We start from the raw sequence: 23,267 nt of genomic DNA, 5'->3' as shown, positions 1-23,267 counted from the left end.
TGAAAAATGGAGCCGACCCATGAGGACTGCTTAAATAACTAGAGGCGGGGGTGGGAGGGGGCTCTTTTTGTCCCAGGGGCTTTATATTTAAAAAAAAAAAAGAGAGAGAGAGACTTAATGCTGAACCTGGATTACAGATAACTTCTAAAACATTCCTAAACTATATGAAAAATACCTACGGTCTCTTTGGGCTTTGCCTGCATTTTAGCATTTAGAATTTTTTAAAACCAAATTACTAATGTGAGTCTAGATATTCTTCCAACCAAATCCTTCAAAGCTATGCTGAGCTTCATCGCATTCCTATTAAATGACCACTCTGTTGTTGGTATCAGTCACCTGTAGGCAAATGAAGGCAAAGCATCAGGCAGGTGTGGCCTGAGGCAGATCCCCAAGGCTCTATAGAATATGTTGAGAGGACTGAAGAGGAGACGGTGCATCCAGGCAGCACTTAGTAAAACTACAGATAACCATAGTGATAATAATTATTATGTAGTTCCCAATTACTAAATATGACAGGCACTGCCTAATGCTTTACTTACATTATCTCCTTTTACTCTCAAAATCAGACATGCAAGCAAGTGGATTTTAAAAAGGTTAAGTGACTTGCCCAAGGTCACATGTTTAGTAAGTTATGGATCTGAGATTTGACATTAGATCAATCCGATTTCACAGCACAGGTTCTTAATCATCACACCCTAAAGTCCTTGCCTTGGTTGTGAGAATTTTTCAGTTTTCAAAACTGGTCTACTACTTACTTCTGTAGTACCCAGAAAGGTCCCTACTAGATAGGCAAGGCTGTCAGGATGATATACAGCTACTGCAGAAGTAATAACATAAAATTCTCATACCTGAAGCCAGGTAAGAATTGTATGTTTATGACTGCAAAGTTACCAGGAAAATAACCCTAAAAACCAGCCTTCATTTTCTTAAATACAAAGGAGTATTCCCAAAACTTCATGTAAGAGTCCTTTCACCAATAAGAAATTTTCTTGACTCTGAGTTTTACAGCTTGTACATGACTGATCCCGTGACGCCATTAGTATAGGCAACCAATGCCCTGGAGACATAATCAAACTCTCCTGTTAAAGTTATAGCTTTGTACTGCTTAACAACTTCTCTCAGCATAACACAGTTATGAGACAACATTTACAAATATATCTTTTAAAAATAGCTGTAGTCTGCATGTAATGGTTAGAAATATTTCCTCTACAATCAGGGGTTTCCATTGTTAACAGCAAAAACCTGAATAAATGTGTCCAGATTTGATGAACATAGTTATAGCTGGCCTTAGTGTTGTATCCTTTCAAGCACAATGGAGAACTTCTGATGAGTTAGCTGTGTGTGGTGTATGTGTGTATAAGAGACATATTATAAAGCCACATTTATTAGTATATAGTAATTAATGTACTGATAAAGAAGCAAATGGATCAAGAGAAAAAGTATAATGAAGAGCGCAGAAACAGATTCACATATATAGGAGGAATCTAGTATAATAGAGAGTGGCATTAAGGAAAGAGAAGACTATTTAATCAATGGTGCTTGGAAAATTGACTTTACTTACATGGATAAAATTAAGTTAGACCCCTACTTCATATCTATATAAAAAATAAGCTTCAAATGGAATTAAGATTTTATTATGAAAATAAAACTATAAAGCCAATAGAAGATTCAGTAGAAGGTAGATAACAAAAAGACTGAATTTAATCAAAACAGAGTGAAAGAGGAACATAATAAAGATGAAAGTGGAAATCAATGAAACAGAAAACAAAAAGCAATAGAGAAAATCAATAAAACCAAAAGCTGGGTACTTTGGAAAGATCAATAAAATTAATAAATCTCAAAGAGGACTGATCAAGATAAAAAGAGAGAACACAGTAATTACCAATATCAGGAATGAGAGAAGGGGCATCACTACAGATACTCCAGGCAATAAAACACAATGAAGGAACATTATGGAAAACTTCATGACGAACTGACTCTAGCCAATAGGGTGGAATCCTACTAAGTTTTTGAGGAAATTGCACTGCCAAAGAAATGGCAATCCCATCTTGCAAAAGTCTATGACTATTTGGCCCTTAAAGAAAACCCCAACCTCTCAAGCCTACACCAACAGGCAACAGGCTGTAAAAGTGGTAAAACCCCAAAGAAAGGTACAGAGGATAATGGACAGGAGCAACCCAGAGGCCACAGTCCAGGCCCAGAGATGACAATGGACATGGAAATTCATCTCATAAACTTGAATCAGGGTCCAACCAAAGAACTTTCTCTATTTCCAGCTCAGGGACTCTTCAAAATTACTGCCCAGCAGGATTTGGTAACCACTATGAACCAGTGACCGCTATGGGTTTCATATTCCTCCCCTTTGTGAACCTAAGTTTTTATTGCAGCTATCCTATTCCTGTTCCTCCACTAATTTTGGGTGTGGAGTGGGTGGACAACTTGGCAGATAGTAAGGGTCTTCATCCCATCTTGATGGAGGGAACTGTACATCACCCAGATGTCCTGGACTTCGAGCTGGATGCAGTAACTATGTGGGTTATTTGGGGAGAGCGCAAATACGTTCTATATGGAAAGAAGGGTTCACAGATATTCCAGTGGCAGAAAGATATACACAGAGGCAGTTAGTTGTCTACCAATATCTATTCTCTCTTTCATTACATTTCATTACGCTGTAGAACACCTAAGCTTTAGCTGGGCATGTATCCAACCCATCTAGAATAGCTTTTCTAGCCTCCCTTCAAGATAGATGTAGCCACATGTCTAAGTTCTGCCAATATAAGGTGAAAAGAAATGTTATCTGCCACTTCTGGGTCATGTCTTTTAAAGGAATGCCCTTCTGTCTTCCCACTGGCTGAATTCAGATGTGATGGTAAAAGCCTAAGCTGACACCTGGATCAGAGGTGGAAGCCAGGTACCAATCTACCAGCCCTGTAGTGCCAACCACTGGACTATCAGGCAAAGGAAATAAACTTTGATCCTTTTTGACACCACAGTATTTTGGGAGTTTCTTTGGTTAGGGCAGCTTAGACTGACACTAATAATAAACTGACTCAAAAATTAGTACCAGAACTAATGATTTCCTTCTGCCTTGTTTGATAAGAATGAAGAGTGCGCCAGAACTTTTCCTATGTTGACAGTGTGGCAGGATGAATTACTGAGGAACCCTGTTGGCATGCTTGAGAGATAATAAGAGATAATAGGTTCATGTCTTTGGATTTGTTGGGTTTGTTCTGTTTTACTGAACTGATCGGTAACTTTTTATCTGGGTAAGGGAGGGTAAGTATGCCTAAAGAAAGTAAAGAGGCTTTTTGAGGGAGAAAGAAAAAAAATAGGAGGAAGCATGGGGGAGAGGAGTGATGACTCAAGGTATATTTAGGATATTTTGCAGAAAAGTATGTGTAAAATTACTCCTCCTTCATCTCTTTACTAAATTTTATTAAACAACATTATTTACCAGTGCTTTTGGAGTCGGATTTAAATCATTTGGAGGGGAGAAATAGCAGGCTGAAATTAACCCAGGAGGACTATGGTATATTAAATCCTAATTGAAAATGAAGAGTAAGAAGACCAGGAGCCTAAATTATTACACATTTTGCCCCCAAGGCAGAGAGAGGAAGAAAGGATGAGAAAAAGATAAGACTGACATCAGTGAAAATACATTTTAACATTACAATTTTGGCTAGAACAGGCCTTAATTGACTTTCAACTTATTGATGGTAGGAATTTTGTTATGAATTAATTTTACCTTTTCATATTATTGAATTGTCTGTGACAAAAGGCAAAGTTTCTTTGATTGAGTTATAAAGATTTTTAACATTGAAGACTTGATTATAAAGAAGAGGAATTGTTAATTAAAGGATATTTCAGATTACCTAATTTGGGCCACCCACTAAATAAGTTTTTTAATAATATGTGATTGCTTTGCAAAGCCCATGAAATGGAAGCTATCAAGTGTATACTCTTGGAAAGTTATTTTTAAAACCCAGGGTCAAGAAACGTTTCTTTCAAAAAGCTGTCCCTCTAGTAAATATTAGCTTACCCTCACAGGATACTTTACATTGACTGCTTTAGTAAGCTTACTGAAGAGATATGAATTAGTTTCCTATCCCTTCATCCATGGTACAAGATGCCCTCTGAACAGACGCAGAGACCAGCTGCCCAGAGCCAGCCTCCAGCTGACTGCCCCTTCACGGTCTGCCTCTACTTGCCCAAGGGCTTGTGCATCCTACTACCACTATATCCAACTTACAAAGGTTATAAAGGCCCAGCAATTTGGGTCCAATATGGGATAGCTCTGACAGGCCACATCTGCTCTTCCCCTTCTGCCCAGTCCTGCTTGCTCCCCCTTCCTTCCTGATGTTGATCCCAAGAAAAACCCTACATGCAAAACTCCACCTCAGTGTCTGCTTCCAGAGGACCCAACTTGATTGGGTTGGGTGCCAAGAGTGGTCTGAGAAAGCTGGAGAAAAGATGTACAACTTGGCACCTGGTTGCAATGAGGACCTTTGTTTCTTAGTCTAGAGTGTTAAGGTGGTCTGGTGAAGCCCAGGCTCAGCAAAACATCCTTTTAAATGTTGTCTTGCACTTGCAGCCCCCTTGGCAATCCTAGAGAGAGAGAGACTTCCTGGTTTAGTGGAAGGACTTTCTCAGTGACTGGTTCTCCATCTATCAAACAAACCAAATTTGACACCAAGCCAATCTCTGAGCCCAATAAGCTTCAACATTATATAAAAGCATTTGTTGTTCATTTAGTTTTCAGTTGGTTGTGGGATTTTGGGTTGTCTTACTTTCATTTATTTATGTTCCTGTTTATGCATTTATCCCTGGAAACAATTTGGCAGGAAACCAATGTTTGTCTTATTGTATTTTACCCACAGTATATGCTTGAAGAAAGGAGCAGTCTTATTTTAGTTCTGCATATAGACTTCTCAAGGGTTTTTAAAATAAAATTAACACCACCACTAAACAGAATAGGAATAGTGACCATAGTTTCTTAAGCAAAAAAGTTCAAAATTATCTCCTGGCTTGGACAGCCTTTCTTTCAGCAAAAACACAAAAGAAATCAAAAGTTGGGAGGAAATTTAAAGTATCTGAAAGGATTATTAAAAATCTAAGTACTAAAATCTTGAAATCTAGAACATCTCCACAAAGTTCTAATCTACACTGAGTTGAAGGATTGGGGTAAAAAGGAATCCATTTAGGTCCTGAAAATAAAGCCAAGGAAGTAGCTTTCTTGAAAATGAGAGATGATGTAGTGGGGTAAATAGTGGCCCCCAAAAGGTATGTTGAAGTCCTACCCCCTGGTTGCTGCGAGTATGACCTAATTTGGAAATAAGGTCTTTGCAGATGTAATTAAGTTAAAGATCTCTTGATGAGATCATCCTGGATTTAGGGTAGGCCCTAAATCCAGTGATTGGTGTCCTTGTAAGAGAAAGGAGAGGAAGATATGAAACACAGAGACACAGGAGAGACGTTATGTGAAAATGGAGGCAGAGATTGAAGTGATGCATCTACAAGCCAAGGAACACCAAGATGTGTCAACAGGCACCAGAAGCTAGGAGAGAGGCATGAGATGGATTCTCCCCCAGAGCGTCCAGAAAGAACCAACTCTGCCAATGCCTTGATTTCGGACTTCTGGACTCCAGAACTGTGAGACAATAAATTTTTGTTGTTTTATGACACTATGTTTGTGGCAATTTGTTACCAACAGCTCTAGGAAACTAATACAGACGGTGAGCAGCTACTTACTTTCACAGTGCCACTGGCTCCCGAGTGGTTGAGCTGAACTTTGATTTCGAGCAGAGCCAAGCGCACTTTGAAGAGCCTGTGTATTAATGTAGCAGGGGTCATCGAAGAGATCTACTCGACATGTGTGCTTCATTAATGAGGCATCTCGTGGGGATTGCACCCCTCTATCATGGATATTACCTGTAGTGATCAATAGTGATCAATGTATTATGTTTTTGCTTTTAAAAATAAATAAAATCATGTTTGAGTCTAGAATGGATGGGAAACAATTCACCCCCATCCCAAACAAGGAACGAACATTGACTTTTAGATCTGACCTGTAAAAACAAGATAAGCATTGGCCCAGGAGGGAAAGCCACCCTCTTGTTGGCCTCCCTTCCTCTCCCTGTCCTGCCTCTGAGCTGATCCGTTGCTTCAACAGCAGACAGGAGACAAGTGGGAAGATCCAAAGGAGGTGCAGCCAGGGAAGAAGAGGGCTGGCCAGCTGTCTCGGCAAACAGCCCAAACTCACACACAGCACTGCTCAGAGCTGTCCTCCAGGAGTCAGGAAAACACATGTGCTGAATTTTAATATCTATCTTTTAACTTCTTTTAAAAAAACTCATTACTTAATTTGAAATACTTAAAATTCTAATGTTATTAATGGATATTACTAGAATATCTTGTACTTTGCAACATATTACAGTTTCCATTTGCTTGGTAAAGTAGGTTTTTGGATTATATTATCTAGTTTAGACTAAACCTACTTTCACAAATGGATAAATGACTAAAAAGATCACTGCAAAGAAATCAAAGATTGAAGATAATTCTTTTACTTCTAATACATGCCCCTCCTTAGCTATATAAGCTTATAAATAAGAATGATTAAATCAGATCCTAAGTTTGGCCCTCCAAAAGTTAAAATTATCAAGACTAGTTGATATACAGATTTAAATATATTATCTTTATAAATAAATGTCCCCAAATGTTATTGTGTTTTGAGATATTATCTGATGATTGTATTCAGCCATTGTGATTAGCAAGACATTTAAAAAAAATGTTTACCTCAAATTTTAGAATTCTATATTTTGTATGTACATGCATAATATATTAGCATATATATTTATAACTTAAAAATGATTTACTAAGCATTTATTTAGGAGTTCCCACTCATAATATTTACTAAAAGTGGAGTATGAGCAAAGTGTTTGCAAGTGGCTAAGAGCTCTGCTTCTAAATTCAAATGGACCAGAGTCCAAATCCCTGTGGTACCTCTTACTCTCCGTAGATTTGGGGCAAGTTACTTAACTCTCTGACTCAGTTTTCTTATTCAGAAAAATGAGGATGCATAATTTAGAATATGATTGTCAGGATTAAATGAAATAGCGTTTGTGAGATATTGAGCATAAAGTCTATCTCATCACAGGCACTTCATAAATAGTTTCCATTGCTGCTTAACTGTTCATTCTCTCATTGATCCTGGGTCTCTGCACATGATGCTTAGCTTGTTGCAATATCCTTCTCACCACTTTCTTCACCCAACTCCTTTTTGCCCTTTAAAATTCTGCTCTGAATCCTTTCTTCAGGAAGCCGTCCCTGAATTCTTCCCTCCCTCCGGCTGAGTAAAGTGCCACATCATAAGACACTGTAATTATCTGTTTGCTCGTGTGTCTTTTCCTTGAGATTGCAAACTCCTTGAGTCCTTATGGAGAGACTGGAATTCATTTTTCTTTGCATCTTCTACATTTTCAGTGCCTGGTATGAAGCAGGTGCTCAAAAGAAAAATGTTTGTTGACTGAATGACTGTATGACTAAATGTCTACCCAGTTTTTCTTTCCTAGCATATTTGTTCTAAAGACCCTTAAACAATCATCAGTACAGGACCCTGACACATCTGCTCCTCATAGAGCATTAGCGTGAGGTAACCACATCAGACTTACCATCCCATGGGATTTTACAAAGTTGTCTGTGTCTCTGCCATCTGTCTTGAAAAGTGCCACTCCTTTTCATTAAATGCACCATAACATTTTAAGTCAGTGATGCTGTCTTAAATGAGAAAAAAAAAAAAAAAAAAAAAAAAGATACCCCACCCTGAACTCAAAGTTAAAATCATTTTAGGCTAAAGTATGTGGTTGGCAAGAACATAACCACACATGCCAGCCATTATGCATTCCAAAAGTTCTTTTTGCCAAGTATTACTCTGAGAACCTATCCAACCCATCTAAGAAAAGATTTGTGGTTGAAAATAAATACATACACAATGTCTATACTGTAAGTACCCAAATTTTTAAGTGCAAACCCTTAACGTTTGTGGAAATTAAACGTCTTTTTGATTAAAAGTATCAACATTTCCATTTTAACTTGAAGGTTGGGGAAGCATTATGCTATTTTGCTAATTATATTTTTCCATAAGTGAATTTAGTATTAAGGCTAGGAATCTTTTAAACATCTAGTGATAAATACCATTAACTCTTTCAACAGCCAGAAGTCTATAAAGGTATTTATAATACACCAGAATTCAAGTTTTAAGTCAATATTTGAATAAATAAATGTCTCAAAGGTAAAAGGCCAAAACTTATTCAAAATATTTGTATAGGTGTTTCTCAAATGCTTATGCATGAATCTCTGGGAAAAGCCACAAAAACTGGTGCTATTCTGGCAACAGATATTAATTTGCTCATTGGTCAAGAATTTCAGAAAACTTTTCAAACATATTCTCAAGCAGTCACAGGCAGACCCCAAGATAGGAACACCTGATTTATGATGTCTGTGGCTAAAAGGCCACTGCACTGGAAAATCCTTCCTGCCAATAGGAAGGACCTTACTTGCCATAGGCCTGGAGCAGGAGTTGAGTTCTTTTATCCCAATATGGTTTTAGTAGCTGAGGTTTGGGGGAGATGGCTTCCTAGCATTCTGGTCCCCCACTCTTCTAAGAAAATAATGCTGAAGCTCAGTGATTTACAAGAAAGAACGTGTCCAGCTGGAGAACTTTTTCCAAACTACGAACACCATCTCTTACCTCCCCAAGATTCTGAAAGGTTCCCCATTATGAATCATTAACTCACAGCCACTGTTACAGAGGTAGGGTGCTGGCTCTGTTTTGGTACCAGACTATTCTGCAATTATAAAGTAACTGAAGAACAGGATACTTGCAAAACGATTTTCTATTATTGTATTTGTCATTATAAATATGCATTTAAGCACCCACACAGTCTAAATAGGATAGTAGATTGTGGTGTGCTTATCTAAGAGTTAGCCATCACAGCTAAAATTAATTCTATGGAAAAATGTATTCCAGGCTCCAAACAAACAAGGCCTGTTAATGAGTTTGGATCTGCTTATACTGGCATAAGGACAGTAAAAACTTCATAAGAATAAGAGGTTACACCAGTGTTGGTTTAAAGAAGATAGAAAAGCAAGATAAACAGGAACAAAATAAATTGAATTCCCTAACAAGCCTACACTTACAAAATGAAAAATCTTGAATGATGTTGATATGCTACCTCCACCTCCATTTCATACCTTCATAAACTTGTGCTTTGGGGAGAAGGGTGCTTTAAAAATGTAAAATAAAAATCAAAGTGAGATCTCTTGAGGGGAAAAAAAGGGAAACCATGCCCCCTTTTCTCTAATAGTAGTGTTGTGATTTAGCATATTTAACATATTTCTAGGAACCTGGAGGATTTTCATCCTTCCTGGGCCCCATGAGTTCTCCTGAGAAGTTAGGCGACTTAAGTCAGAAGGAGGTGGCAGCAAAGACCATTTTATTGAGAGGAGGGAGTAAAAGTGGGAAGACAGGTATTTGGGCAGGGCTAAGAATTCTGAAGTTCTTAGGACTCTGTCCTAGGTCCAAGGCTCATCTCTCACCCCTTGCCCTGTACTCTCTCTGCACCAATGATTTTGGAACTGCTCCCGGTGCACTTTAAAGTTCTCATTCAAACTCTCTCTCTCCCTCTCTCTCTGTCTCTCTTTTCCTTCCTTCTCTGTGCCTGGATAATTCCCACTCATCCCTCAGATCTTGGTTTAGTTATTACTTCCTTAGAGAGACCCTCTATGATGTCCCAGATAAAGGAAGGTTCCCCTTTTTTCATTCCCATGACATCTTGGGCTTCTCCCTTTGAAACACTCATAAGGTTTGTAAGCATTTCTTTAAGATGTGCCTTCCTGGCTAAACTGCAAACTACATGCAGTGTGTCTCTATTGCTAGTACTTGGCATAGCACCTGACCCCTTAGTAAAAAGTCATTGAGTAAATTGTTGAAGACATGAAGAACATATGAATAAGATAATACAGCACATGGAAAATTTTCCAAGTGAGCTTCGGTATAGGTAGAAAATGGTTAGAATACCAGAGGGTATGTGTGGTATGCTACAACTATTAAATTCTTAGGTTAGGGATTTTTAGGGTGAGGGAAAAGAAGGAGGGAGGTTCCCAGAAAGCATAATCTCAAGAATAACATTCCCACTTACCAGTAGTTTAATTTGTTTTAGGCATGTTCTGAGAATTATTTTGAACTTTTAAATAACTTTAAAGAATACCATGAACTTCTAATTTTTATAGGATGGAGCCATATTTTTAAAGAATTTAAAATACTGCCTTATCTTACTGTTCCTATTCTTTTTGCAGGGTGGAGGAGGGTGGTAATCATAGCTATACCAAGAATAATAAATCTTCATATATCCCCCCACACTATCTAAGAAGTAATAAAATTAATAAGAAATGCTGGCATAATTCCATAAGAAATGGAAAGTATCCTTGGAAGACACTACCTTCTAAGTGGCAAGTTCTTATTAATTTTAGTCCTTAAATTTGATTACCCAACTCTGTCCTCCACTGTATTATTTATGCTACTCATTATCTCTCCCTCTAAAGCCGCAAAACTTTCCTTCCCAAAGACATAAATACCTTCAGCAATTTATAAAAATGAAATGACCTACTAGCAGTATAACATTTTTATGGAAATATATTTCCAATCTGACAGTTAACATTCTACATTTGCTATGTGAAAAAATTGTGCCCAACAATTACCATGTGCAGTAATAGGACATTTAATGCTCTGGCAAGTATGGGGTGGGTGAGCCCCTCATTGGGGCTCTCACATCTCAGATATCCTTTTGTTCTCTTTGTCAAGCTGGAATAAAGGTTTTATCTTAATCCTTATGGATTTAACAGGCATCTATTTTCATGTTAGTTTACTGTCTGATCTTCTCTGAACAGGAACTCCTTTGAGATTTGAGCAGAGAAAGCACCTTTCCAGTGAGAGAGCTCCCATGAAGTAGAGCTGTAAGTGTGATCAGCACACAAGAGCAAGGGAGAACTGTGAGCTTTCCAAGAGACACATGTGTGGCATTTCAGGGCCTCTTTGGGAAGCCTACAGTCAGAGTATTATTGTTTAGTTATATACACCTGACTTTTCCATGGAGCATTTAAGAGCACAGGCCACATGTGCCCATAAGACTTAAAAGGAATAAGGAGGGTAGCAGGTAGGGGAAGGCAGTTGTACCTACCAATTGCCCTGCTTTGTTCTAAACAGTTCTCATACACGCTGCTGCCCTTGGAGTTTCCAGGCTGTATGAACAACAAATTGCAAAACATTTACAAAGATAGTACATACTCAGAAGCTTAAAAAGAAAAACACTAATAATACTCCCAGCAAAATATAACAGAGTGGTTCACTTACTGACACAGGAAGTGCCTGACAGGTAAGAAAAGGAAACCCAGATTTTGGATGGGGACCTTATGGTCCTGTCATAGCGCCTTGCTTTGAAGCTGCAGAGGTGGGTCTGTTTGGGGAGGGTCCTTCTGCTTCTGCTTGGAAGGTCGCATTCCAGGATTCATGCAAAGCATCACCCAGAAAGTATGATTTCCCGGATGCTTGTATAAACACCAACCAGGTAGCAAACCTCTATCTAACTTTGCATTAGCACACTGGAGCCCTACTGAACTGAGGCTTGTGCCAGGCTCACCTTTCATCCTTGGAAAATAGTCAATAAAAGGGATTCAATCATCTCTATACATATAGTTCTCTTTGATAATAGAATGGGGATGCACTGACGCCTTTGAGAAGTTCTATGCTTTAGAAAGATTAATCTGGCAGTAGTGTGCAGGAGGGTTAGAGGGAATGAGATTGGGGACAGAGACTGGATGCAGGATTTTAGAATCATCTATGCAAGTAAGAATCTGAACTTAGAAAGTGGCAGTCGGAATGGAAAAAGATAGGGTGAATTCAAAAGGTATTTTCATGGTGGAATCCTAGCTCTTGAAAACTGAGTTGATATGGGGCCCAAGGTGTGAAAGAAAAAAAAGTTTGGATTAGTGAAAGAATGGCAACGTCATTAAAAAACATGAATAAATCAGTAGAGAAAAGTGGTTTGAAGTCAAGAGGAAAATGGTGAGTTTGACCTTGGATATAAATCAGCAATGTAATACAATGTGGCTGGAGGGACAGGTAAGTACTGAAGACACAGAAGCTGGAGGAGGGCACCCACAGGTGGCCTGCCAGAGGAGAGGGTGAGGACCAAAGGTAGAGAGACTTAGGGAGACTTCAGGTAGGGGCTGGGTTTGTGGGGAAGGGGATAGCAAAAACACGATATTAAAAAGAAAATATGCAACTTACTTTGAGATGCATCAAAAATAAGATAGATTGATGGATAGCAGGATGATAGATGGCTAGATACGTAATAAAGCAAATACAGTAAAATGTGAAACGCAGAATCTAGATGGTGAGTATGTGGATGTTCACTATACAATTCTTTCAACTTTTCTGTATGTTTGGAAATATTCATAATAAAATGTTGGGAAATGAAAAAAGAAAGAAAGAAAAGTAGCAATTAAATATGCAGGATGAGAATCACAATATGGAAATGCTTTGGAAGTTAATGGGAAAGGCATCAAAAAAGAAGAGGCAACCAACAGGGGTCAAATGCTGTAGACAGATTCAGGGCACTGAAGAAGGAAATGTAGCTGGCAATTAAATCGTTTGTGATCACTGTAAAAGTAATTTCTATCAAGTTGTCAAGCAGAGTTCAGATCTTATCGAACTTAAGGGAAGTATAGTGTGGAAGTGAAAATGGGATACAGATAATACTTTCTAGATGTTTGCAGATAAAAGGAAGATGAGAAGGAAGTGGGACATTTTTAGTTGGGTTAGAGGAGTCCAAGTTTATTTGCAGATATAAGGGGAAAAAACAGTAGTCAAGAGAGAACAAAGATTGAGGCAGAAGTTGATGGACAGGAAAAGGACATAGAGCCGCAGGAGGGGATTGGATCAGGAGTACAAGGAAAGGGATTAGCTTTGGAGGCAGTAGCCAAGGGAGAAGAGCAAAGAATACGTGGGAAAACTTGGAGATGGGGAAGGGTGAAGTTTAGGGTAACACATTAGATTGCCCCAGTATTCCCAGGGAAGACATACGCTGAGGCTGAGGCTGGGGGTTTACGAGTGAAAATGATTAAGTACAAGCTCTGACAATAATTCACTCTCTAGCCCCATATTTGAGGAAGATGGGACTTTCTTTAAAATAGCATTTGGAAACCCTAAAATTAAGCAATCTAGTGATAAGGGTAGAATAGCATCATTGGTTCCAGTAACAATAAAACATTACTTACCAAATAGCATAACTTTTCACACCGTATGGGGCAGTAAGCCATTTGCTCTGTGGCTTGAACTTTCATTCGCACATCTGAAACACCACCTGCAGGTGGCTGCTTCCCTGGGATTTCATTGTAATATTCATGGTCTTCTCTCCCCTCCATATTGCCATCAATATGCACCTCCTCACTGTAAGGGAAAAAAGAATCCCCAAGAGGCTGGGAGAGAATTCAAGTGCTGTGGGGGTTGTAGAGGGATCAGAACAATGCAAACCATCCTGACAAACTTTGCATTCATGTTTTCAGTTTATAGCCATGCTTAAGTGATGTCAAACATCTGGATGGAAGCAACCAGATGGCTGAGTTGTTTAGCTTTCCTTAAGACAATTAAAGTGGGGTAAGCCAACACAAAGTGCCAGGGTGTTACTTTAGTAGCCTCATCACAATGCTAACTATGAACGCCCTCAATGTAAGCCATTTTGTCATAGAACCATAGAAATACAAAGTTTTCCTGAATATCTCCAGCATGCTTTCATTGTCCCACTTTGGAAATGTTTTGCTGGAAGAAAATTTAGATATTTTTCTTTGGGTAGAGGGCCTGGTCCAGTTTTATTAAACCAAGATGAAAAAAATAAAAGAGCTATGGCCAACTATCTTGTCTGCACAGATCTGGAGGAGTGTATGGGAATCATAAAGAACTATTAGAACCACATGTGGCAAGTGGGTAGATTTATGTAAATACGCAATTGTTTTAAAAATTGAAACACGGCAAAAAATACATGGACTTTTCTTCCAAACTGGAATTAGTAAAAGTTTCTTATGAAACAGAATAAATCAAGGCCTTTTGGATTAAATGGGTTCCACTGACAACCCACACAGTTTTGCTGGGTTCATTACATGTCAACAAAATGATGGCACTAAGATGTACCTGCTATCCCTGGGAAAAATTCAATACCAAGGCCTTCTTGGAACCCCTCCTTTGTTACCCTAGACCACCTTATAAAAGGAGATCTCCAAACCCAGTGTTTGTTGATAAACACAATGACAAATTAGGAAAAAACACGTTCCAAAGGGCCCTAGAGTTTAGTTTCTCAGGCGTGAACGGTGGGAGCCAGAGGCCTCATTGCATTCCACGCATGGTGGAGTCTGACAGGACTGAAAGGGTTCAGCTTTCATGTCGGACGTTCTGTGCCTTAGACTGAACAACCAGAGCCTTGGGTCACATCGTGTTCCAACCCTGCCACGGTTTATTTGAAGCTGATCTATTTACATTGCAAACTAGCATGGCCTCACAGGAAGTCCTGTTACAGATATTTATTATTTCACTCTTTGTTCTTGATGGTTTTTTTTTAAAACTGACATTAAGGGATGTGGGGGTTAAAATAAAACCGAGAAATCTGTTGATAGTTTATCATTGTATAATGCTAATTTATTAATTCATAAAGAGTGAGACAGGGTTGAGCCTGTCTCACTCTTTAGTGTCTCTTTTAGTCTTGTCACAAAGCAAGAGCAAATATCTAGACTAAAATGAATGAAAGAAAAATAGAAAATTTCACTACTATTTTATACTGAAACTATGTCTATGTGTAAGAAAAAACTACTATTTTCACTAGTCAATCTGTAAACACCATATTCGTTTAGAAAGAAAACAGAATATAGCGAGTCAAATAATTTTAGAACTCTTGGCTGACCTTTCACAAGAAGTATTCATAGAAGGATTTTTCAAGTACTGTTTAAATCGGAGTTCAAAAGCCTGCCCTATGGTGCTTATAACATCTTGAGCCATTCCACTGTGGCATTCCAGTATGTGGCAGGCTGCAAGGAGACAAGTGAAAAATAATATTACAATACATTTTCGGTAAGCGAAGGCTACATAAAGTCCAAATACTTTCAGAACATGAACTGGCAAGTGAATAAAAGGAGGTAGGTTTACCAGTTCTCTTCAGCTCTGAAATAGTATAAAGAATACCTTATATTTCATATGAATCAAAAAGAACCAACATGCATGTTTTACATATAAATATCTCAAAACACAAATTTTGGTCAAGGCAGATATTTTGAGCCCACATTTTTAGAAGTAGATTGATCTTTAGTAATAAGGTGACAAATTTTCAGTGCTAGCTCTACAGTTCAATACAGGAGATGCTTAGGGCAGTAATCTGATGGGAAGATGGGGTTTGAAGTCTTGTCGTTGCAGGGTACATTACAGAAGATGGAAAAAGCAGGGAGGTGTTGCTTTAGAATACTGTTCCCCCAGCCACCCCTTTGCTCAGTCATTGCTTCTATAAACTAGAGATAAGTGTGGTAGTCCACATCTTTGAACTCCCACTAAAGAATCAAAATCAAAATATTGTGAAGGTGTCATTACTAGAAGATATCAAAATTTCATTAGATACTTTGCCAGTTTGAATGTATCATGTTCCCCCAAATGCCATTATCTTTGATGTAATCTTGTGTGGACAGACCTATCAGTGTTAGATTGTAATTCTTTGCGCCCCACACAACTGTGGATGATGACTCTGATTGGATAATTTCTATGGAGGTGTTGGCCCGCCCATTGGGTGGGTCTGAATTAAATTACTGGCACACTATATAAGATCAGACAGAAAGAGTGAGCTTGCTACAGCCAAGAGGGACACTTTGAAGAAAGCACAGGAGCTGCAGATGAGAGATGGTTTGAAGACAGCTGTTGAAAGCAGACTCTTGCTCCGGAGAAGCTGAGAGAGGACAGATATCCCAAGGGCAACTAAGAGTGACATTTTTGAGGAACTGCAGTCTAAAGAGGAACGTCCTGGGAGAAAGCCATCCTGAAACCAGAACTTTGGAACAGATGCCAGCCACGTGCCTTCCCAGCTAACAGAGGTTTTCCGGACACCATTGGCCATCCTCCAGTGAAGGTACTCGATTGCTGATGTGTTACCTTGGACACTTTATGGCCTCAAGGCTGTAACTGTATAACCAAATAAACCCCTTTTATAAAAGCCAATCCATCTCTGGTGTTTTGCATTCTGGCGCCATTAGCAAACTAGAACAGATACTTTCTCTGAAAAGCTGTTATTAGGAATTTAGTTTTTCAGGCAAAATAGACCTGTTGGGAAGGATGACTCATAGAACATATTACAATTGTATAGGCTAGTAAATCTGCTACTGATATGTAAACACAGGAGCTCCTGTTAGGGACTATTAATCTTCCCACCATATTTAACATTGTTCTTGCCTTGGTTAGAGTATGGTGTCCTGCTTAGGGCCTTGAAGTATGAAAGTTTAATTGAAATTGAAGTTTCATAAGGATGACCTAGAAAGAGTTCTAAGGATGATGTAAAGATAGAGCAATAAGTCTCATGAGGAATAAAAAAGAAGAATATTGGTTTGTATAGCCTGAAAAATTGAGGGACCATGAAAGGCTAGAAAAAAGTTTAACGTATACAATTTAATTAATAAAAACTGTTATCTCTGAAAATGGAAAACAAAAGGGACATGGGCTTAATTGAGTGCATGGGGAATTAGACTAAGTACCAGCGAAAGCTTCTTGGGTCTTGGAATTTTGAAACTAAGACTGGAGCACATTATAAAAGTGATATCCAAAGAGAGGAGAGAGAAGAGTCTTTGTGGAATAATTTAATTGTGCTGTGACTTGGAAGTATGATTTCATGCTTTTCCTTGTCTTGGAAAGGGGGGTGGGGGGAAAGGCAATCCATTCACATCTGGCAGAATTTGCAGAGCCTACGACAATAGGTTATGGTAGAACCAACAACAGTGTTTAGTAGAACCCTGTGATGGCTGGGTTCATGTGTCAACTTGGCTAGGTGGCCTAGCTGTCTGGTCAAGTGGGCACTGGCCTGACGATTGCTGTGAGGCTATTTGAGGCTGGTTAATAAACCAACGGGCTGGTTTGTCAGATCATCAGTCAATTGACTGCAGCTGACTGATGACTCATCAAGGGGCGTGCTTCCACAGTGAGAGAATGCAATTGGCTGGATTTGGTCTGGGTGATCAGTTGGAGGCTTATAAGCCGGATGGTGAGAGAACCTTCTTCTTCTTCAGCTGCTCAGTGAAGCTTTTCCTGGGGAGCTCGTCGAAGTTGCCAGTTCGTTTCCTGAGGAGTTCGTCAAAGTTGTCGGTTTGTTTCCTGAGGAGTTCGTCAAAGTTGCCGGTTCGTTTCCTGAGGAGTTCGTCAAAGTTGTCGGTTCGTTTCCTGAGGAGTTCGTCGGACGTCTTCCTTGGAGTTGACAGCTTGTTGACGGCTCTGCAGAATTTGGACTTGTGTGCTCCCGCAGTTGCGCGAGTCGCTTTTACAATTTGATAATAAGAGACATCTCTCATTGATTCTGTTTCCAAGGAGAACCCTAACTAATACAACTTGGTACCGGAAGTGGTTCTTGAGAAACGGAATCTTAAAATGGGCTTTTACAATTTGTTTTCTACTCTGATTAGATTCAGAGGCACTAATGACTCTATTTCCAATAATCAAGAGGGTACTAAGAGTCCATGGCAGGAGCTGGCAAAGGAAATACGCAAAATAGCACCATTTGATTCTCCTAATTGTGCCCTAGTACGAAGCGAGGCTCTGGGTGACAGCGTTTTCGACACTTTCACGGAGTTTTGCAGTATTAAGAGGTATAATGATGTTGGCTGGCTGCTCTTAGATACTTTGGATACAGTTTTAAGAGAAAGGGATGAGCTAAAGGCTTCAAATTCAAAACTTGAATGCCGTATGACAGATGTAAAGGGTTCCATCTGTGCCCTGAAAGAAAATCTTATTTCCTGTGCCCGCAGACTGGAGGTTTCTGAAAATCAGATGCAGTCTCTTACTGTGCGAGTAGCACATTTACAGCGTAAACTAAAATCTCAACCTCTCCGGGTGTCTGCTGTTAAAGTAAAGGCATTGATTGGAAAAGAATGGGACCCGGAAACTTGGGATGGGGACATATGGATTGATAATAATGACAGTGAGGACACTGGAACCCTGGATTCTGCTGGGTCATTGTTAGATTTACCTGAAGAGGGCTGTCCTGGGGAAACAGCTTCTCTGCCTCCAGTCTGCCCTAAGGAGCCTGCCACCCAACCCCCACCTAAGGAGATTAACCCTTCAATGCCTGCTAATCTTGTAATCACCTCCCCTGAGGAAGCAGCCCTCACTCTTTTTTCTGGAGAGATTAATCCTGTTTTAAGAGATGAAAATGCAACAGAGTGCCCTGAGGTGAATGGCTTGAAAGATAATTCTAACTCTTTTCATGACCCACCCCCACCACCAGTTTTTGCTTCAAGACCTATAACTAGGCTCAAGTCCCAACAAGCCCCAAAGGGTGAGGTACAAAGTGTGACCCATGAGGAAGTACGCTATACTCCAAAAGAACTGTATGAGTTTTCCAACTTATACAGACAGAAACCAGGGGAATATGTGTGGGAATGGATATTGAGAGTGTGGGATAATGGTGGAAGGAATATAAGGTTGGATCAGGCTGAATTTACTGATATGGGCCCACTAAGCAGAGATTCTGCATTCAATGTTGTAGCTCGAGGGGTTAGAAAGGGTGTTAACAGTTTGTTTGGGTGGCTGGCTGAAACATGGATCAAAAGGTGGCTGGCATTACCAGAAGTTGAAATGCCAGAACTGCCCTGGTATAACGTGGAGGAGGAGATTCAAAGGCTTAGAGAGATTGGAATGTTAGAGTGGATTTATCATGGAAAACCTGCTCACACAGCCCTGGAATGTCCAGAGGACACACCTTTTACCAGGACTGTAAGGAATAAATTTGTGAAACTAGCTCCATCATCCCTGAAGAGTTATGTAGTCACCCTTCTCTGTAGGTCAGATATTACTGTAGGAACTGCTGTCACTGAACTGGAATCCTTAAACACAATGGGGATAATCGGGTCCCGAGTCAGCAGAAGCCAAGTGGCTGCAGTTAATCGCCACAGACAAGGTGGACAGGGCTACCATAATGGAAAACAGGCTCAAAGCAGCAATCAAAATAATATGACTCGCAGAGACTTATGGCGTTGGCTAGTGGATCATGGAGTACCAAGTAGTAAAATAGATGGGCAATCGACTAAATTCTTGCTTGAACTATATAAGCAGAAGAATTCTAGGCCACGTGAACAAAAATCTCCCCTGAATTACAAAAACAGAGAGTCACAGCCCCTTAATCAATTCCCAGACTTGAGACAGTTTACAGATCCAGAGCCTCTTGAATGAAGGGAAGGCCGGGTACCCTTGGAGAAGGACCCTGTCACACTGCCAAAAATTTACACTGTTAATCTTCCTCCCAGCCTTCCCCAGGGGGACCTACGGCCTTTTACCAGGGTGACTGTGCATTGGGGAAAAAGAAATGATCAGATATTTCGTGGATTATTAGACACTGGGTCAGAAGTGACATTAATTCCCGGAGACCCAAAACGTCACTCTGGTCCACCAGTCAGAGTTGGGGCTTATGAAGGTCAGATGATTGATGGAGTTCTAGCCCAGGTCCGTCTCACAGTGGGTCCAGTGGGTCCCCAGACCCATTCTGTGGTTATTTCCCCAGTGCCGGAATGCATAATTGGAATAGACATACTCAGCAACTGGAAGAATCCTCACACTGGTTCCCTGACTCCTGGAGTGAGGGCTATTATGGTGGGAAAGGCCAAGTGGAAGCCACTAGAGCTGTCCCTGCCTAGCAAAGTAGCGAACCAGAAGCAATACCAGATTCCTGGAGGGATTGCAGAGATTAATGCCACTCTTAAGGACTTGAAGGATGCAGGGGTGGTGATTCCCACCACATCCCCATTCAACTCTCCTATTTGGCCTGTGCAGAAAACAGATGGGTCTTGGAGGACGACAGTGGATTATCATAAGCTTAACCAGGTGGTGACTTCAATTGCAGCTGCTGTCCCAGATGTGGTATCATTGCTTGAGCAAATCAACACATCCCCTGGTACCTGGTATGCAGCTATTGATCTGGCAAATGCTTTTTTCTCAATTGCTGTCAGCAAGGACCACCAGAAACAGTTTGCATTTAGCTGGCAAGGCCAGCAGTTTACATTCACTGTGCTACCTCAGGGTTATATCAACTCTCCAGCCCTATGTCATAATATTGTCCACAGGGATCTTGATCATTTCTCCCTCCCACAAGACATCACACTGGTCCATTATATTGATGATATCATGTTGATCGGACCTAGTGAGCAAGAAGTAGCAACTACTCTAGTTTTGTTGGTAAGGTATTTGCGTGGCAGAGGATGGGAGATAAATCCAACAAAAATACAGGGGCTTTCCACCTCAGTAAAATTTCTAGGTGTCCAGTGGTGTGGGGCCTGTCGAGATATTCCTTCTAAGGTGAAGGATAAGCTGCTGCATCTGGCCCCTCCTACAACCAAAAAAGAGGCACAACGCTTAGTTGGCCTCTCTGGGTTTTGGAGACAACGTATTCCTCATTTAGGTGTGCTACTCCAGCCCATTTACCGAGTGACTAGAAAAGCTTCTAGTTTTGAGTGGGGACCAGAGCAAGATGAGGCTCTGCAACAGGTCCAGGCTGCTGTGCAAGCTGCTCTGCCGCTTGGACAATATGATCCAGCTGATCCAATGGTGCTGGAAGTGTCAGTGGCAAATAGAGATGCTGTTTGGAGCCTTTGGCAGGCTCCTATAGGAGAATCACAACGCAGGCCCTTAGGATTTTGGAGTAAAGCTTTACCATCCTCTGCAGATAACTACTCTCCATTTGAGAAACAACTGTTGGCCTGCTACTGGGCCTTAGTAGAGACAGAACGCTTAACCATGGGCCACCAAGTTACCATGAGACCTGAGTTACCTATCATGAGCTGGGTGTTATCTGACCCACCAAGCCATAAAGTTGGGCGTGCACAGCAGCACTCCATCATAAAATGGAAATGGTATATACGAGATAGAGCTCGAGCAGGTCCTGAAGGTACAAGTAAGTTACATGAGGAAGTGGCCCAAATGCCCATGGCCCCCACTCCTTCCACCTTACCTTCTCTTGCCCAGCCCACAGCTATGGCATCTTGGGGAGTTCCTTACAGTCAGTTGACTGAGGAAGAGAAGACTCGGGCCTGGTTTACAGATGGTTCTGCACGATATGCAGGTACCACCCGAAAGTGGACAGCTGCAGCACTGCAGCCCCTTTCTGGGATATCCCTGAAGGACAGTGGTGAGGGGAAATCCTCCCAGTGGGCAGAACTTCGAGCAGTGCACCTGGTTGTTCACTTTGCTTGGAAGGAGAACTGGCCAGAGGTGCGTCTGTATACTGATTCCTGGGCTGTTGCTAATGGTTTGGCTGGATGGTCAGGGACTTGGAAGGAACATGATTGGAAGATTGGTGACAAAGAAGTCTGGGGAAGGGGTATGTGGATAGACCTTTCTGAGTGGGCAAACAACATGAAGACACTTGTGTCCCATGTGAATGCTCACCAGAGGGTGACTTCAGCAGAAGAAGGTTTTAATAACCAAGTGGATAAAATGACCCATTTGGTGGATACCAATCAGCCTCTTTCCCCAGCAACTCCTGTCATTGCCCAATGGGCTCATGAACAAAGTGGTCATGGTGGTAGGGACGGAGGTTATGCATGGGCTCAGCAACATGGACTTCCACTCACCAAGGCTGACCTGGCCACAGCCACTGCTGATTGTCCAATTTGCCAGCAGCAGAGACCCACACTCAGTCCCCGATATGGCACCATTCCTCGGGGTGATCAGCCTGCTACCTGGTGGCAGGTTGATTACATCGGACCACTTCCATCATGGAAAGGGCAGCGATTTGTTCTTACTGGAATAGACACATACTCCGGATATGGGTTTGCCTTCCCTGCACAACATGCTTCTGCCAAAACTACAATACATGGACTTACAGAATGCCTCATCCACCGTCATGGTATTCCACACAGCATTGCTTCGGACCAAGGAACCCACTTACAGCAAATGAAGTGAGGGGATGAGCACATGCTCATGGAATTCTGTGGTCTTACCATGTTCCCCATCATCCAGAAGCAGCTGGGTTGATAGAACGGTGGAATGGCCTATTGAAGACTCAATTACGGCGCCAACTAGGTGGCAATACCTTGCAGGGCTGGGGCAGTGTTCTCCAGGAGGCTGTGTATGCTCTGAATCAGCGTCCACTCTATGGTGCTGTTTCTCCCATAGCCAGGATTCATGGGTCCAGGAATCAAGGGGTGGAAACAGGAGTAGCACCACTCACTATCACTCCTAGTGATCCACTAGGGAAATTTTTGCTTCCTGTCCCTGCAAGTTTAAGCTCTGCTGGTCTACAAGTCTTGGTTCCAAAAGGAGGAGTGCTTCCACCAGGAAACACAACAATAATCCCACTGAACTGGAAGTTAATGCTGCCACCTGGCCACTTTGCGCTTCTTATGCCTCTGAATCAACAGGCAAGTAAGGGGATTACTGTACTGGCTGGGGTGATTGATCCTGACTATCAAGGGGAAATAGCACTGCGACTACACAATGGAAGTAAAGAAGAGTTTTCCTGGCATACAGGAGATCCCCTGGGGCGTCTCTTAGTACTACCATGCCCCGTGATTCAAGTCAATGGAAAACTGCAACAACCCAATCCAGGCAGGACTACCAATGGCCAAGAAACTTCAGGAATGAAGGTTTGGGTCACCCCACCAGGCAAAGAACCACGGCCAGCTGAAGTGCTTGCTGAGGGTAAAGGGAACATGGAATGGGTAGTGGAAGAAGGTCGTGATAAATATGAACTACGGCCACGTGACCAGTTACAGAAACGAGGACTATGATGATATGAATATTTCCTCCTCATTTTGTTATGATTATGTTTGTATTTGTCTGTGAAGAAAATATTTTTGCTTTCTTCTCTGTCTTATCCCCTTATCATATGGCATAAGCTGTAACGTTCATTTTGAAGATATGGTTTTAGGTGATGTGTACAACTGCCAAGTTGACAAAGGGTGGACTGTGATGGTTGGGTTCATGTGTCAAC

At 41.0% G+C, this 23,267-nt stretch overlaps 1 protein-coding gene across 1 annotated transcript in view; it reads right to left on the bottom strand.

Annotated features, from left to right (window-relative positions):
• SHC4 (SHC adaptor protein 4) overlaps positions 1-23,267 on the bottom strand; it is a 129,571-nt gene that overhangs the window by 4,823 nt on the left and 101,481 nt on the right. Inside the window, exons 7-10 of the mRNA XM_037834036.1 lie at positions 15,006-15,129; positions 13,333-13,504; positions 11,235-11,295; positions 5,749-5,928 (exon numbers count right to left, since the gene is read on the bottom strand). Of these exons, the coding sequence (XP_037689964.1) occupies positions 5,749-5,928; positions 11,235-11,295; positions 13,333-13,504; positions 15,006-15,129 (537 nt within the window). The remainder of the gene's footprint in view (positions 1-5,748; positions 5,929-11,234; positions 11,296-13,332; positions 13,505-15,005; positions 15,130-23,267) is intronic.

The sequence above is a fragment of the Choloepus didactylus genome, chromosome 4, assembly GCF_015220235.1.
Source record: "Choloepus didactylus isolate mChoDid1 chromosome 4, mChoDid1.pri, whole genome shotgun sequence".
Lineage (NCBI taxonomy): Eukaryota > Metazoa > Chordata > Mammalia > Pilosa > Megalonychidae > Choloepus > Choloepus didactylus.
The sequence above is the reverse complement of the archived record's forward strand: the minus strand, read 5'-3'. Positions and strand labels throughout refer to the sequence as shown.